At 35.0% G+C, this 17508-nt stretch overlaps 1 protein-coding gene and 1 non-coding gene across 2 annotated transcripts; one reads left to right on the top strand and one right to left on the bottom strand.

Annotated features, from left to right (window-relative positions):
• Window positions 1-826: 826 nt before the first annotated feature.
• TRNAE-UUC (transfer RNA glutamic acid (anticodon UUC)) lies at window positions 827-900 on the bottom strand. The gene has a single exon. It is a non-coding gene; the product is annotated as a tRNA-Glu (tRNA).
• Window positions 901-11896: 10996 nt separating this feature from the next.
• LOC116257727 (vacuolar protein sorting-associated protein 2 homolog 2-like) lies at window positions 11897-16913 on the top strand. Its single transcript, XM_031634691.2, has 11 exons — window positions 11897-12114; window positions 12377-12421; window positions 12598-12632; window positions 12737-12787; window positions 12977-13081; window positions 13183-13254; window positions 13457-13528; window positions 15652-15732; window positions 15830-15865; window positions 15978-16036; window positions 16707-16913. The coding sequence occupies exons 1-11, from the start codon at window positions 12081-12083 to the stop codon at window positions 16762-16764; spliced, it is 648 nt and encodes a 215-aa protein (XP_031490551.1). The 5' UTR covers window positions 11897-12080; the 3' UTR covers window positions 16765-16913.
• The last annotated feature ends 595 nt before the right edge of the window (window positions 16914-17508 follow it).

Genomic DNA, 17508 nt, shown 5'->3' with positions numbered 1-17508 from the left:
CTTCATGGCCTGTCACCAAATAGAGTAGCTGTCCCCAACAAGTGGGTTGGTTGCGAGAAGGATTATCAAAATAGTGCAAGAAGAAAGGGGACTGATTCTGATATCCAAGATCATCAGTCCGGTCAACAGGATGAATAGATAAGTTCTCGGTGGCATGTGACGGCCGGTGGTGGGTAATATATCTCTTTGTCTCAAAATGCTCTGGTACTATGTGAAATAGGTGTGAAAGATGAAGAAAGAAACAAGAGAGATGAATGAGTCAAGAAAATCTTATATCTTCCATTCACCTTTGAGTTTTTAAGGATATACAGATTCACAAATGATGGATACGAAGGTTACACAAAATAATATGTTACAACAGATAATTTACAGATAAAACAACTCATCAAGGTTTTTTTTTATGTTATTTTTCCTTAAAAGCAGATTCTAGATCTTTCCTTCTTATCCAATACTGCATGTGTTCTTTATGATATTCGGACCTCCAAAGGTAGTCTTTTCGACATGAATTTGGCTTTGTTATAACGGATTGTTGTTGTATGTTTCGGCAAAGGGAACAAAAAGGTAGAATGCGTTATACAAACACTTTATTGAGCAGATTAGTGCGTTTATTATTATCCTCAAAACTCTGCGTGACTTTTCGAGATGCTGCTATTCCGAATCTATTCGGGAAAGGATAAGAAAGCAGAATGCATTAAATGCTTTATATAAGAGCAGCCCAATCCTCTTCCGATTCTCTTAGAACTATGTGTGTTGGTTCTTCTGGCACCGAATTGGTGTTATAATGGATTTAACGGACTGACGGTGCAGTCAAAAGGGGCAAAATAAATTCCGTTGCCGGGATTTGAACCCGGGTCGCCTGGGTGAAAGCCAGATATCCTAACCGGACTAGACGACAACGGATTGGTTGACGTTTTACATCCTCATGTCAATATATTGGGTTGGGTCAAAGCATTCGGACGCGCTATTACCATCGGCTTTTGGAAAATGGGCATTATAAAACTAACCTAACCTGAAAACTTCTGACAGGATACATGTGCATGCAAGAGGGAGAGAGTTTGCAAATGTGTTGGATTCGCACATTTGGCAATTCAAAGAGAGGGAGGGAGAGAGAAATATGTGCCGAAGAGACGTTTGTTGCAATCGTTCGTCAGCCGGCTTCGCTCGTGATCGGACGCTAGTTTTTTATCAACTTGCCAAGAAAAAGGAGTGGCACATGTCGTCGCTCACATTCATAAGCTGGCCAAGTATGTACACAATCAGCAAGGCAGGACATGTAATGCATTGTAACATATGAGATTAAATTTTAGAGACAGATAGGAAGAACTGCCGAATATTTAGTTTGGCAATCAAGGAGATCCTTAAAGCACAAACTCAACAATCACAACGCACATTCCTCTCTCTAGACGGCCTACATGAATGTTAAGATCCAAATATTAAAGCAGCTCTCGTGGGTAGGGGCGAAGCCACAAATTTTTTACGAGAGGTCAAAATTATAGTTTCAAAATCTTGACAAGGGTTGAAAAACAATTTTTTAAAATTTTCACGTATGATAAATGTTTTTTTAATTTACATGTAAATTTTAAATTTGTTTTTAAGGGGGGAGCACGGCCCACGCAGACCCCCTTAGCTCTGGCCCTGTTCATGGGAAGAATATTTCCGGTGAAGACTTGCAGAGGGATAGGCCCTCTCCATTTTATTATTAAAAAATGGGATATATACAGCACAAAGTCAAAATCCTTTACAGGATTATTACATTCCCGGCAACTCAACTGGCTCAGGCTGCGGTCCCAGCCAGACCGACCCAACTCTTGTTCCTTACATCTCATTTCATTAGAACACAAAGAGCATAACCTCACAGATCAATGGTTATAATTGACTGGTAACTCTTCACTTGCTTAAATTATTTAGCACATGCATATGCGGTCCCAACGTTCCTGATATGCCCCCTCTACAGCCTTGTCTAAGCCTTATTTCACTTGCTCGCTATTGGCCTGAATCACAATGGGTTCTTCGTTACCGAGGAGCTTGCCAAGACATCAGTTTATGAAAACCCATGCAGCTTTCAGATGTTCATCTATTGCCCTGCAGTAGATGGCCGAATAAATGTTCACCATCATGGTTTCTAATCATCCCTGCTGGGCGTTGTAGATCTTCCCCGTTCCATGTTGAAGCAATGGTATGTTGTAGAGATTCCCCGACTGATGATTCAAGGGAAGAATATTTCATAGTTGGAGACTGTATATGCAACATCATCGTTCTTCTGAATCACGTTAATAGTTTTCATGAAAGAATACATGTGGGGGACCCGATTAAATGAATGATAGCAAAAAGATTGGACCGGAAAAGCAGTCTATCTTATTCCAATAAGTAATCAACCTTCAAAAGCACAAGAACGAAGCAAGAAGTATCTCCAAGACAATAGTTGTGACATATTCAGAGAATCAGAATATATTTTTTCCTTCCATGATTCATATACATTGTCTAACATTTTGCCCATGATTGCACTAAAGAAGGTTACCCTAGAAAGAATCCATGCTTTTTCATGGAAATTGCAAAACAAGGTCTTGTGCTTTCATTTATTTGAAAAAAAAAACTTTCCATTTGAATTATGATCAATGGAGAAGATTATCCTTTTTAGAAACAAACATATGTTGATCAAATCACAATGTTATAATTTTATAATACGAAAAAATGATTTTTTTCAATCAATCCTTTTGTCCCTCATTCTTCAAAAATCATAAAGGACTTTTTCGAGTTTGAATTTGTCCATTATTTAAAATCTGATTTTTTTTTTTAGTTTTCATCTTTTATTTCCTTCTATCATTCACTACAAAACGTATCGTAGTGACATGCCGATACTGAAAAGGATTGGCGTTCATAATGAAAAAAAATCTATAGCTTCAATCATCACCCATATACATTGCTCCACCAAATAAAATGCACGAATACCGAGTGTTTCCCCATTTCATCTGTTCTTTACTTCTTACTTCTTATGTCTCCCTCTCCACACATCGAAACCCTCTCCCTCATCCATGTCGACACCTTCTCCGTTCACCGCTGGCTGCAATGTTTTGTGCTTCTCCCTATCGCTCAGGTGATCTCTCTCTATCTTGTCAGATATTGAAGAAAGATGACAATCACACATAAACAAGAGTTAACGTGGTTCGGCTATTGCTGCCTACATCCACAGACGAACAAAACCAGACTTTTTCTTTATCATTCTTTCTTGTTTTTTGGGGGTTCATCTTACAAACATATAATGGAGGGAACCGATGGGAACAATAAAGGAAATAAACAACGAAAGGAAAAAACTTCTGCACAACTCTTGCTACAGACTAGCTGTTTCCTCAACATATCTCTCTCTCCTTGACCTCTCCGTTTCATTTTTTTTTTTTGGCTGGTTCACTGGTCTCTTTGCCTCATGCTCATTGCACTCCATTGATGGTGGATGGCGAGCTCTCTCTTTGTCCGTCCATCTACGATGGGCTCGCATCAACAGAGGGTAGTTTTTTTGGGGGGGGGGGTAAAGCTTTGGTTTCTATCTTGGTTTGTCTAGAGTAACCATTGGTTTGTTCAGTGTAGCCATTGTTTTAACATGTTAGGAGTCTTACCATGATCGGAATAGGGAAAACATCTATTGGATTCACACATGAACAGTCCAAATCAGGATTATTCAACCAACAAATTTCTGGTTTCTCTTGACTAAAAGACAGGTGTTTTTTTTTCCCTCTCATGTTTTGATTGTTCAGTTTGCATTCTTTTGATTCAATATTAGTTTCAATCAAAGGGAAGAGTTAAACTTGGTTCAAGATGGTGAAATCACTTTTAAGCATAAATCAAGTGTTTTTTATAGAAGGGAACTAGCTATCAAAATTAATGGAGTGCGTCTAGAATTTGGTATTAAGTAAATATTCGATCGGATACTTAACCATCTTAACAAGTATATCTGAATCCTGAGTTGATATCTGAATCCGAATTACAGCTTGATATCCAAATCTGAACCGTGAGTTGATGTCCAAATCCAAAATCTGAATTACAACTTGATATCCGAATCCGAAACGACATCCGAATCCGAACCTTGAGTTGATGTCCCCACGTTATGAAGTTGAGACCTGAAATTGAGACCCATGAATGGTTGGGCAAAAGGTCTAGCCAAACACACCAATTTAAAGTTATGACATGAAAAACATATAAATTGTATATGAATGTATAATTTGATTAAAAGGTAATGGTTTTATGAAGTTGCATATAATAATAGTCAAATATTTACCATATACACTATTTAACTTAAAGTATTTAAAAATATATCACATAAAACTAATTAATTAATTAATTCATATCGTATTTAATTAAACATTTTTGTGTAAACAAGCAAACTATTATAGTTAAAGCATCAACTAAACATGATATCTTAAATAATGTATTTATTTAATTAACTCAATTAAATTAGAAAACACCATTAAATAATGTCTTTCTTAAATGAGAAATATAATGGGTCAATTGATTTAATAATTCTGAATAAGTGCCATCAAAATATGTTATTATTTAAAAATAGACTAGACAAATCAATGTTCAATTTGCACAACTTATATGAAAAAAATTATGAAATGTCATATGAATAAATTATAAAAAAAACATACAAATCATATCAAAAACTTGTAGAAAAGTATGAAAATCATATACAAATATGTTGTGTAATAAACAGAAATCTTAAATGCATTATGATATTCATTTTAAGTTGAAAGCATCTTCACTATGCATAATCTCAAATAAATATGTTTAACATCAAAAAACTACTAAACTCATAAAAAAATTATCAAATTATAAATTTACTTATTCAATCAATCAAATAAATTATTTTGTATAATCATATAATTCATTCAAAAGTCTTAGGTATTTGAATTATAACACAGAATTTACAAACTTGAAAACTAAAACCTTTAAATTGTAGGAAAACAACAAATTGTTCGATATGTGACATTTATCAACATTGACATGTTTATATTATCACTTTTTCTCAATTATCAACATTGACAAAATCAACTTCATATCCCAACTTGTGAAACAAAACTCAAAATGACCCTTATAATGAGTACAACACCTCATAAAAAAAATGTTTCCAAAAAATTGGATATGTGTAAAAGTAGTTTTAATTAGTTTTAAATAATTAGTTCGATGTTCAGATAACACACTTAAACTCATTTCTTTAAAATTTTCAGTGAAGCCAAAATACAATTTTTTATTTTTCTATTTTTCTATACGATAAACTTACGAATTGTTTTGTTGCAAGAGTCAAACTGTAGTTTTAAAATTTTAAGTGAAGCCAAAAAATTTTTTAATTTTGTTTATATACGATAAACTTACGAGTTGTTTTGTTGCAAAAGCCAAACTATAGTTTTAAAATTTTAAGTGAAGTCAAAACATAATTTTTTAATTTTTTATATACGATAAACTTACCAACAACTGTTTCATATTAAATATATTTATTTGTGATTAATTTTCATATTTTCAAAAATACTCATTTTATTAAAATTTCTTGATACAAGTTTTTTTATTATATTTTTAAATTAAATAAATATATTATTTAAGATATCATATTTAGTTGATGCCTTAACTATAATAGTTTGTTTGTTTACACAAGAACATTTAATTAAATACAATATAAATTATTAATTAATTAGTTTTATGTGATATAGTTTTAAATACTTTAAGTTAAATGATGTTCACTATTTAACTATTATTATATGCAACTTCGTAAAAGCCATTACATCTTAATCAGATTATACCTTTATATACAATTTATATTTCTCCTATATCATAAGTTTAAGTTGGTGTATTTGGTTAGACCTTTTGTCCAACCATTCATAGGTTGCAACTTTAAAACGTGAAGACACCAACTCAGGTTCGGATTGGTTCGGATTCAGATATAATTTAAAAGTTGAATTCGGATTGGATTCGGATATAACTTAAAAGTCGGATTCGGATCAGATTCGGATATAACTTTAAAATCGAATTTGGGTCGGATTCAAGTATAACTAAAAATCGGATTCAAATCAGATTTGGATGTAGATTTTAAAGTCAGATTCAGATATGGTATAAACTTCTTCTCATCCGAATCTGAATCTTAATCTGAATATGAATATATGAATATCCGAAAAATCGGATATGACAAAAGGTATATCCGATCCGTTGACATCCCTACATGAGAATGCCTAATTTGGTTACGATAGATGATTCAAAGTTGAGAGACCAATGCTCACCATGCTATTTAAGAATGAAGTACCCTTTGTTCATATGGGCAATACCTTTTTTGGCCTTTTGGCTAAGATCAATTAAAGTCGGCAATTTTTGGAGACCATTTCTGATCTTGGGGAGTACAAGTAAGCAGCTCAACAGCCAGAGCAGGTCGTTTGTCTCTGCCTTATGTTTCATGACTGCCAAGTTCAGGTAAGTACAGAATTTAGAGCCTCTTTGAGATCCTTCTTCCTCAGTTTGCTTCCTTTATAGAACTTCTTTAGTTTGCTTCCTTTACCAAACTTGCTGAATTTACCAGGATCACTACTTTAGTTTGCTCCCTCTGCAGAACTACTCTGATCAGTAAAACTCTTAGAAATTTGTCTTACTCATTAGTGCCAAAGTGCTAGCTTACATGCATTTTATACAGTTGTTGATTTTATTTTGTTAATCAACTTGTATTCTTTTGTAAATTGTTTCTCAATTACCAGCTGAGTGAACATTTCTAAACTTACTTTGAAACATATATTGCTTTGAGATTTTTCCATAGAAGTCCACAGCTTTAGTAACTATATTCTGAATCTATCCTTCAATTTTCAAGGTTTTTCAAGTACGACTTCAATTTAATTCACTTAACCAAGTCATAAACTGCTAAGGTGGCTATGAAAACTGTCAAAAGACATAACTTTACATTCAAAGGAAACTAAACGTTTTCTCATGCCCACCAGTTAGGTCTGTTAGAATTTAAGGATTAACCTAGATTACTTGAAAGTGTGTGTGTGTATATATACATATATATACTTTCATATGTCATATACCATTTATTGGGTGTTTGATATATGGTTGTATATATATATATGTGTGTGTGTGTGTGTGTGCATATGCATAGGTCTCATATATGTTTTTCCTTTTCTTTTAATGTATTTTTTCTATTTCTTTTACTTTTATCTTTTACTTTTACCTTTTCTGTATATATTAAAAGGAGGTTCTAGCTGTTGGCCAGTTTCTAATGGCTAGAATTCTAGCCATTGGAGACTGGCCCAACAACAATCTCCCACTCTCTAGCCCAACAGTTTGACATAGGCTTTAAGGTCTGGTTTTGTATCTTATTTGAAATTAATTAGAAGTGTTGCACCTCTAGTTTGAAGTTTCTCTTTGTCTGATTTTTTGAAGCTCTTGAAGTGTTTCTATTCTCAAGTTGACACCTTGTTTACATGGTATAAGAGAATTAGTTTGACTCCGTTTTTGCTGATTTTCAAGGCTTTGAAGAATCAGCTTTTGCTGCCTTTGCGGCTGTAAAGCACACCAACTGTTTGACGAAAGTGGTGGCTGCTATTTTGCATAAAGAACAGTTATCTTCTTGTTGAAATTGTTGTTGATTTCGTGGACTGTTTTGGTGCTGCCTCAAGCTCTCTTATTAGTGATTTTATGACTGACTTCGTGGACTATTTTGGTGCGGTCTCAAGCTCCTTTGTTGTTGATCTTGTGATTGATTTTGTGGACTGTTTTGGTGCTGCCTCAAGCTCTCTTATTGTTGATTTTGTTTGTGGCTGATTTCATGTTGGTGCTTCAACAACTCAATTGCATCTATACAAAGTACACATCATGGATGAGAGAACTACTTTCATTCATCTTTCAAAAGTATATTTCATCTAATTATGTCTAATGGGCGAGAACTATGAAAATCTTTATTAGAAGTAAAAGTTTGTGGAGACTAGTTGATGAAATTAAAAGTGAGACACAATTAGTCTTAACCGAAACCATAGATGGAAAAACCCATGAAATAAATAAAATCGAAAAAAATAAAGTTATAAATGAATATGAGAAAAAAATGAAAAAAATAGAAAAAAATGAATGAAAAATAGGACACCACAAAATCATTACAATGAATTAGATTTTATAAATTAGAAATTTTGAAAAATTTAAATAAGGAAATTTCTTATTTATTAATGAAATGTGTATCAGGCTAGGCGGGCCCTTCTAGGCCATGCTGACCATATCATATGCATCCTCTTGAGCTGGGTTCAGTTGGGCTGCAGCAAAGTACCTAATAAGAATCAGGCCCAGCCTAACCTGATTATTGTAGGGACGGGTACCGGACCCAACAATACCCCAACCGAGCCAAGTGGGCTGCCATGGGTATTGTTCTGGCCCAGCCCGATGCCCAGCCCTACATCCATTGGGGCCGTTGAAGATATACACTAAAATAAAAAAGGACCGTTGAACATATACAGGAAAAGACAAAAAAGTTGAGCTACCATAGGTAAGAAGCAAATTTAAAACAAATATCTTAAAAGGAATAGTTAAAATCATTCTTAGGGTCATCTAGCTTCACATTTTTCATGTAATCCCCACTGAATGTATTATGTGGGAGCTGCCTTATCTTCTGCTTGAGGTTGTTTCTATGCCAGTCACTATTGAAATTGTTGCAGTGCTGCTTTAGCATCTTTTAGAAGTGCATTACATGTGATGCATTTATGCTGTAAGCCATTGAAGTGGAGGCCAGAAGGGCAACCTTCCAAGAATCTCATGGCGGAAAGAAAGAAAGAGCGAAGAGGTTGAATGAATAGGCTCTCCATGATTAGATCTATTCTTCCAAGAAACAGCAACGTTGATCAAAGGTTAAGGTAAAAGCAGGATTCCAATGAACTTAGCCTATCTCCAAAAGCAGTCAAAAATCAAACTCCCATTGACCAAAAACAAAGTCATAGCAATAATTTTCAAAACCTTCATTTGTCAAGAAGGATCCAGGTATGAATCTCACAAAATGCAAGGCATGAGTATAATGTTAGACTTTTTAAACTTATTTCCTTAAACTTTTATTGCGGATGTTGTTACAGATCTTATAGAACTCTGAGACTCCAAATTTACTCGATCAAAAGTGAAAAGCTCACATACATGTGGTATGTTCATATGCATTAAGCCAAGAACATAACATCAATAAGGTATTATGGCTGCACAAGAAGAAAATTTTTGTTTGAAAGAGTAAACAAGCTGGACCCGTAAGGGCTTGTTAGGCTCAAAGGATAAAAAAAGGCTCAAATTCGAAATGAGAACAAGGTCGCACTAAAGCCAATCATGGGAGGCATGCTTCCATTTTTCTTTCAGGACCTACAGCAACTACTTAGCTTGCACCCCACCCTTTTTTAGACACATGAAGACTCATTTCCCTTCTCTAGTCACAAAGGCACGTACCTGGATGAAACTATTCAGAGGAACTTTTGATGGCTATAATTCATGTCCAAATGATGAACAATGAATTTAGATCATTGAACTCATAAAAAGATCCTAATATCTACAAAAAAAAAACGTTTTCTTTCGTTGAATCTCGTTTCATCCTTAAACAATCTAAATAAGTGCATCCATCGATAAACAAAAAAACAGCACCCCCAACGAGGGCAAGTCTGTCAGCCACGAGGCGATAGAAGTCCAACATGGCTGCCGGAGAGCAGCCCCCTTCTATACAGAATGGGAGAGGGCAAGGGAGATATAGAGAGAGGGAAAGGGGCGAGAAGATCTCACCTGGGAAAAGTTCCAACGCTGTTGATTTGCTCAGATGTGGTTGCCGGCACCATTGATGGAGAAGCCTGCGAGTGGGAGGCCTGGGCAAGGGTGAGCAAGAAGGCGGACAGAATTTCTCCAGTGAGCAGATCAGAATGGCGGAGAGGGTGAGGAAGGTGAGCACGTGAGAGCAGGCAAGAAAGCGTCTCAATTGAGTGAGGGTTTCTAGAAGCAAAGAGGTGAGGGAGACTGTGAGAGCGGGCAAGAGTGAGAGATTGCAGTTGCAGCGGGGGGAAATGAAAGAGTGCGGGTGGGCCCATCTCTCAATCTCTCGTTTTTTTTTTTTTTTGTGTCTTAGAATCTCAATGGTCCGATTAAAAGTTTATCAAATGGTCATCCGCCCACCCGTGATATCCGTTGTTTATAGCGATTATATATATATATATGAAAAGAAGCAGCTATCAGTCCCTTGGATACTTAAATTTTCTTGGGAACCTACCAATTATAGATATGAAAAGCATGTAGTTTTTTTCAAAAATCTAAAATGCACCTCATGAAGGACAAGGAATCTCATTTAAGGAAATTCATTCGTTTCCCTCTCTCTCTCTCTCTCTCTCTCTCTCTCTCTCTCTCTCTCTCTCATCATTTGACGGGTATTATAGACTCTTAAAAAAAAAACAGGTTAGTCTTCTTGACACTGAATCTTCACTATATGATACTTGAATCAACAAACCAAATGATTCATATCAAATCTGGTATACTAAGATATGGTACGAATTAAAAAAGTTGACTATCTTTGTTGCTGGGTGGTATTGTTTTCATTTTGTGCCAATAAAAACTAAAGCAAAAGTTTGTTTGCAATGGCATCTGCTTGGGTACACCTTTTGTGCAGTTTTTATCAATAGATTTTTTGTCAAAAAAACGACTATCTGGCCATATATATATAATATATATTTCTCAAAAAAAAAAATCATAGTTACATTTCAAATTCACTCTAACGACCAATTTTTGAAACATTTTCTGCACAAACTTTATATAGTAGTGATATATAAATAAGATCTTAAAAATTCTCTATTATTATTTTACCTTTGCAAAAAGTGAAAAAAAATTGTTGACCTTAGGAAAGCTCTATTTATATTACCGTAAATGTTATTAGCAGTTCTAAAAAGTTGGAACGTTATTATCTGCTAAAATAAAAAATGTTAGTGGCTTAGATAAGTAGGGAAAATTGAATTTTGCCATTTTCAGAAAGACTTGACAAGCAAAAATGTTATGGTATTTCAATGTTTTTCATCTAACCCCAAGAGAATATTGATAAATATACATTTAAAAATACACATACGTAAAAGCATATCACAATGTTAAGACTATAAAAATAAATTGCGTGGATATGCTATAAAGCTAAATATGTCAAAAATCTCAACACTATGTTTGATCTTGGGAAAACGTGACATTCATAATTGTCATTCATATGCAAGATCATAATTGTCATTCATATGCAAGATATAATATGAAAAAGTATTTGATTTGTTGTCCATTTTAACATTGAAATTTAATTAAAAATTTTGCCTGGTGAAATATCAGGAACACCCGGTGAAAGGGCATAATACACAACTCGCTCTCGTGAAATCTTCTCTCTCTCTCTCTCTCTCTCTCTCTCTCTCTATATATATATATATATATATATATATATATATATATATATATATATATATATATATATATATATATGTCAAAATTTCGACACTATGTTGATTTTGTGAAAATGTGACGTTCATAATCTGTGAACCTAATTTTGATGAGGATAAATTGAACTTATAATTGATAATATGATTGCACTGATTTTTTTTATATGAGATTATTAACTTGTTAAAAACTTAAAAGTTAGTAAACTGGAGTCATAAAATGCCAATGTTTAACAACATAATAAACCATTCAATAACAAAAGTAACTCGCTATGGGGACTTGGTCGGACTTGAACAAGCTTTTGAGACGAGTTGGCTCGAGTCAGGCCCGCGTCGAGCCGGGTCGAGCTTCCAACACCGGACCGGTCTCTTGGGCGTCCGTGAAGGAGCTAATTGTCATAAGACGTGATGGCAGGGGTATCCTACAGAAAGTCGAGCTTTAACGGTTACTTGATTTTAAAACGTTGATGATCCCATCATCCCCAAAAAGGAGTTTCATTGAAGGCAGTGGCAGTGCCTGCGGAAGTAAACCCTAAACCCCAGCACGGTGGTCATCGCGGACTCAAGGGAATTAGCGCTTGAGATCTCTTTCTTGGTGTTCCCATTCCTTGCAAGCTGGGGATCCGTCAGTTGATCTCTTCGCTTCCACTTCATTGGAAGATGAATATCTTCAGGAAGAAGCCCTCAGCTAAAGGTTGGTATTTTTCTTCGCCTTGCTACATTCTCTCCCATTCTGTCCGTTTTGGACGGATTTCAGTTGTGGGTGTTAATTTTTTCCTGCCCTTCCCATTGATCTTTTCTGATCAGCCTTCTGGGCCATTGTTTGTAGTCTTCAATTTGGTGATTTGGGCTTTGATCTTTTTTCTCCTTTCAATACTTGGTTTTTGTTCCTCATTCGAGATGATACTGGGATCTGGAGATTTTTCTAATAGCCTTTTTCCCTCTTGGATTGACAGAAGAGTTGAGAACAAGTAAGCGAGAAATGGCTGTTGCGACTAGAAGTAAGATATCTCTTGTTCCCTTCATTTTTACCCGAATTTAGTAGTCTGAGGCTGTGATTCCTCCGTTTTGGCGTTACATTTCTTGTTCCCTTATTATTTTCCATAATTATATGTGAAAAAATGGAATGGTGATTTTTTTTCTCTGTTGGGTCTTGTGGGTTCATGATTTGTTGCAGATATTGAACGGGAGATCACGGCTCTGCAATTGGAGGTCTGTTTAGTCTTTCACTTACATAGCAGATATGTTTCCAGTTTCATTGATAGCTGAATTCTTCTTATAACTTGAGAGTTTAACTCGGAAAAGAACTTTTGCAGGAGAAAAAATTGGTGGCCGAGATTAAGAAGACAGCAAAAACTGGAAACGAGGTTAGTGACCCATGAATTCTTTGAATAGGCACACAAGATATAATGTAGCCTCCGGTGCAAAAGCAAATCTTTCTTGACTATGCACCTAGTTCCGGATGAGTAAGAAATCGCTAAGTTAAATTGCCTACGGAAAGAAACGTTCGTTTATTTTTTCCCATTTATTCTTCCTTTTCTGCATGCATATTCCAGGTTGCTACGAAAATTTTGGCCCGTCAACTTGTGAGGTTGAGACAACAAATTGCCAATCTGCAAGGAAGCCGTGCACAGATAAGAGGTGTTGCAACACATACACAGGTTCAAACTGCTAGGAAACTACTATAACTTTTAGGAAACTACTACATGTGTGTGTCGATTTCAACTTTTCGTATTTTCTAATAAGTGTCATGAAACTGCAGGCTATGTATGCCAACACTTCTGTTGCTGTAGGAATGAAAGGTGCTAGCAAAGCAATGGCTGCTATGAACAAGGTACTTTCACAATTAGCATGTAGCTTTTTGGTAGATTCGTACAAGTATGCATTTTGCTGATAGTTTTAGTGTGCATGGTAAATTCTTCCAGTTTGCTTTTGGCTGGTGAACTTTTGAAATGATTGGACATCCTAATATGATCTCGCAAATGGATCTATGTCTGCATAATCTGATACTTCATTTTTTTTTTCTCATTTACCAGCAAATGGCACCAACCAAGCAGGCAAAAGTGATGAAAGAGTTTCAGAAAGAATCAGCACAAATGGATATGACGGTAACTTCTGTATACATATTGGCTATTATGACCTGAATATATTTTTAATGTTAATTTTGCTTTCTCATTTTTGCTCGGCTCACCGAGAATCTGTAGGAGTTATTGAAGAAGGGATAAGATAAACTTTTTTCTGAAGTGGCCATCACCTTATAAAAGATTGGGCCCCTGTTAGGCAATTATTGCCTCTCATTACTTTGATGGATCATTGCTCAGACATTTAGATTGGATAGAAGGTTCCTTTTTAAGTTTGAAACACCTCTTGTTCACATTAAACTCAACTGGTTAGACCATAGTCATCAATATCTATTTTTTGGCAATTTCTCAAGAAGAGTGAGGTATATAGGTTGTTGTCATCTTTACAAAGTTATTGGTAATATTGGTGATTATGCTCTAAGCAAATTCTTATAGTTATGTTCTGGTGTTATATTTTTTTTATTGTCTTGCTATATTTATGCAAAGAAAATATTAGAGAACTCCTATATCTTATAACATTTTTCCTTTGTTTTGATATTTTTTAGGTTTTGAAACTTCCAATTTTTTCTGATATTTTCTCAAGAAATACCCATCTTGAACTTACCTTCCAAGAAAAGATTTGCTGAGAAATTGTCGAACTCAATCTTATTTATGATAACTGAAATATTTGGTTTCAAATGTAAACACAAGGCCATACATATATGATGTATATGATTTATTCTGTATGATCGTCACTTAAAATGTTTAAGGTAAAAAATATGGTTTAACAGGTTATTCCTATACCACAGTGAACACACTCTAATGTTGGACTTGTGAACAGTGGCTGCAAATAACTTGCATTTCCAGTTGTCATGCACAAACACCAAGCATGCACATGTAAATATTGTTTATGATAATTGAAATATGTATATGGTTTTAAAGGCAAACCATAAATAACCATACATATGTGTGACCTACGCAGGTCTGTTCTGTTAGAATCAACACTCAAAATTTTCATTTTATACCTCCACTATTTATTTTTTGTGAAGAAACATGGTTCTAACTTCTAAGTGCTTATTCTCTTACCGCGGTGAATCCACCCTCTAGCATTGGATTTGCAAAGCACTGGCCGTAGATACTTTATATTTTCAGTTGTCACACACAAACATGCATGCACATATATACACACGGTGATCACATTATGGATGCACACAGAAGTTCTCAATGGCAAATTAAGCAAGTGGTTTGATGTCAGTAAAACAAAATGGGAACAAAATGCATAATAAAAGACCCAAAATATGTCAACTTCATATCGTATTCAAAGGACGAAAAGAAAGTCTAACATGAGAGAGTTGTAAACTGGGAAAAAGAACTGTTAGTTGTCAACTGAAGGAAAGCATTTAAAGACCTAAAAGTGTGATGCTTCTTAAAAAAGCTAAATGGAAAATCAATGGTTAGGAATGCTTGAGAAAGAAAAAAAGACAGTTCATAATGTTAGATATAAAGTAAAATGCTGAACATCTAATACATGTTCATTAATGTTGGGCATGTTGAACAGCCAGATCAACTCTCTTGCTTGTAAGTTTTCATCTGCAGTCTGGACTGGGACATGAAGGGCCCTTAGGGGAGTCCAACATATCTTACATAAGTTTAACATATGAACGGTTTTCCGTTGTCTGAAAAATGGTTCCTGGTTGTATGAATTTGCATGGAATGAATATGATGGACGGAGGAAGCCTAAAATTTCTGATTTTAGTTTAACCGGGTACTGACAAGTTTTAGCATATCAGTTCCCAGATTCTTGTCTAAGTAATGATTTGCCTGTCCATTTGATATATTAGGGGCAGATTCCACTGCATAATCAATTTCTTTCTTCTTTAAATATTGGATGACAATGTGCATCCATTCTGCCCAAGTGCCAATTTTTCATGGGGTCTTGTTTTTAGTTAGTACTTAGTAGATATTGGAAAGGACAAATGGGTAGTGCTTGTGCTTTTGCATATCCATTTCTGTTATACAACGTGGGAAAACATGGAAAAATGATAGCATATGATAATAACACTGGCTGTAAATGAGAAGATGACATGGTTAGAAGGATGCTAGTTGTGTTGTCATCCTGCTCAATATTTCTGGATAATCTTCTGATGTCTCAAATAAATTCCTCTATTCAGATGGAAATGATTTCAGATGCCATTGATGATGTTTTGGACAAAGATGAAGCTGAAGAAGAAACAGAGGAACTCACAAACCAGGTTTACTTTATTTTGATATTGATTGTATTACTTATGAAAGAACTGTATTACTTTTTGGACATTTTCTCTATAAATCTTGTCTTTCCCTTTGGTGCAGGTTCTGGATGAAATTGGGGTTGATGTGGCTTCGCAGGTTAGTCTAGTGCCTATGCTAAAGATGGACAATATAAACTCACCACACACACACAAATACACATTTATTGATCAATGGTTCCTTGATGCTTATTAATTTCTTCTTGTGACAGTTGTCTTCTGCTCCAAAAGGACGCATTGCTGGCAAGAAAGTCGAAAACATTTCTACTGGGTAAAATGACCTCTCTCTGTCTGTGCGTGTGCGTGTGTGTGTGAAACACATACACTTGCAAATATGTAGGAGCTCTTTATATCAACGGGTATACTTTTCAACTGATTGAAATGGTCAGAATACTCTTCTAGCATATATAATGTCAATTAAAATTTAAATTACCAAAGCACTATCGTCATTTTATAAAAGTTCATGTGTTTTTTCCTTTTTCCTTGAAGAAAAAATTTGAAACTGCCACGATTGCAGTTAACTCTTTTGAGGTCATTTTCACATATGAAATTAACAAATTAGAAAATGTATGATGCCCACATGTTTTTGTACTCTTCGAACATTTTATTCAGTTGAGCCAATTTTAGGCATTTATTCGCTGCTACAGATTGATTTATAGTAAGTAATGCTGTTGCCTCTCTCAGGAATCATATCGCTCCATTGTTTTTTCTACATAAACTTTGGATATTAAGACATTGTACATGTATCTTGGATATGGGAATGATGGAAATATAGTTGGTGTCTACGAGACGAGTAAAATTTGGGAGATACAAAATCACATTATACATCTTTCAAGCAATTGTTGCAGCTGATTAATGAGGCTTTATTCAGTAATATGATTGTCGGAGCTGTTGTTTACCTTTTTTCCTATTCATGTTTCTAACAAGCTTTCCCATGGCAGCTCAAATGTTGATGTTGATGATCTCGAGAAGAGGTTGGCATCACTTCGGCACATGTAATAATGGATTCCATCTTCTATGTAGATCTCTTGTTAGCGATGGATTCTTTTCAGATTGTATCCTCATCAAACATTAGGACCCAAATAAAGGGCGTTGCTATATATAACAAAAGGTTACTTTATAGGTTTTATGTAAATCGTTTTCTTTGACATCGTGTAAGTCTTAGTTATGTGCGATTTCCCTTGTTGAATTCCATGCGTCTATGACTCTATTGTGCCTCCATGAACAAAAAGTTTTGCAATACAGGCAGCTATTCCTCTAAGGTTATTTTGAGTTTCCTTTTTCCTTCTGTCATATGACATTCAGCATTTCGTGCTATTCTTCTGAGGACCTTAAACATGAAGAATGTCTAAACTTTCAATATCAGGAAGTTAAAACACCCTGATACCTTACGTTATTTACAATAAGTAGGTATTGAAGGATAACGAGTGAAATAAGCAATTTAACAGAAAAAGCGTGGTTCTTTTTTTAGGTATGTCAATAAAGATGATTTGGATTGGATATCCAACGGAATCGATTAAAAAAAGTTAGATAGTAAAAAAAATTAATAACGTATTTGGATATACATAAATTGAAGACAAAGCTGCAAATCATCCAGTAATATTTGATGTACTTCTCCATACGCGGTACTAAACCAATATGCTCTCTAGCCCACCCAAACTTTGACGAAGTGAAAAGCTTTTGCCATGCTTATCCTTTCCTGTTTTCAGTACCAAGTCTTGACAATCTGTCTGCAAAAATGGG

This window comes from Nymphaea colorata, chromosome 7 (assembly GCF_008831285.2).
Source record: "Nymphaea colorata isolate Beijing-Zhang1983 chromosome 7, ASM883128v2, whole genome shotgun sequence".
NCBI lineage: Eukaryota > Viridiplantae > Streptophyta > Magnoliopsida > Nymphaeales > Nymphaeaceae > Nymphaea > Nymphaea colorata.
This window is presented reverse-complemented; position numbering and strand designations above follow the sequence as displayed.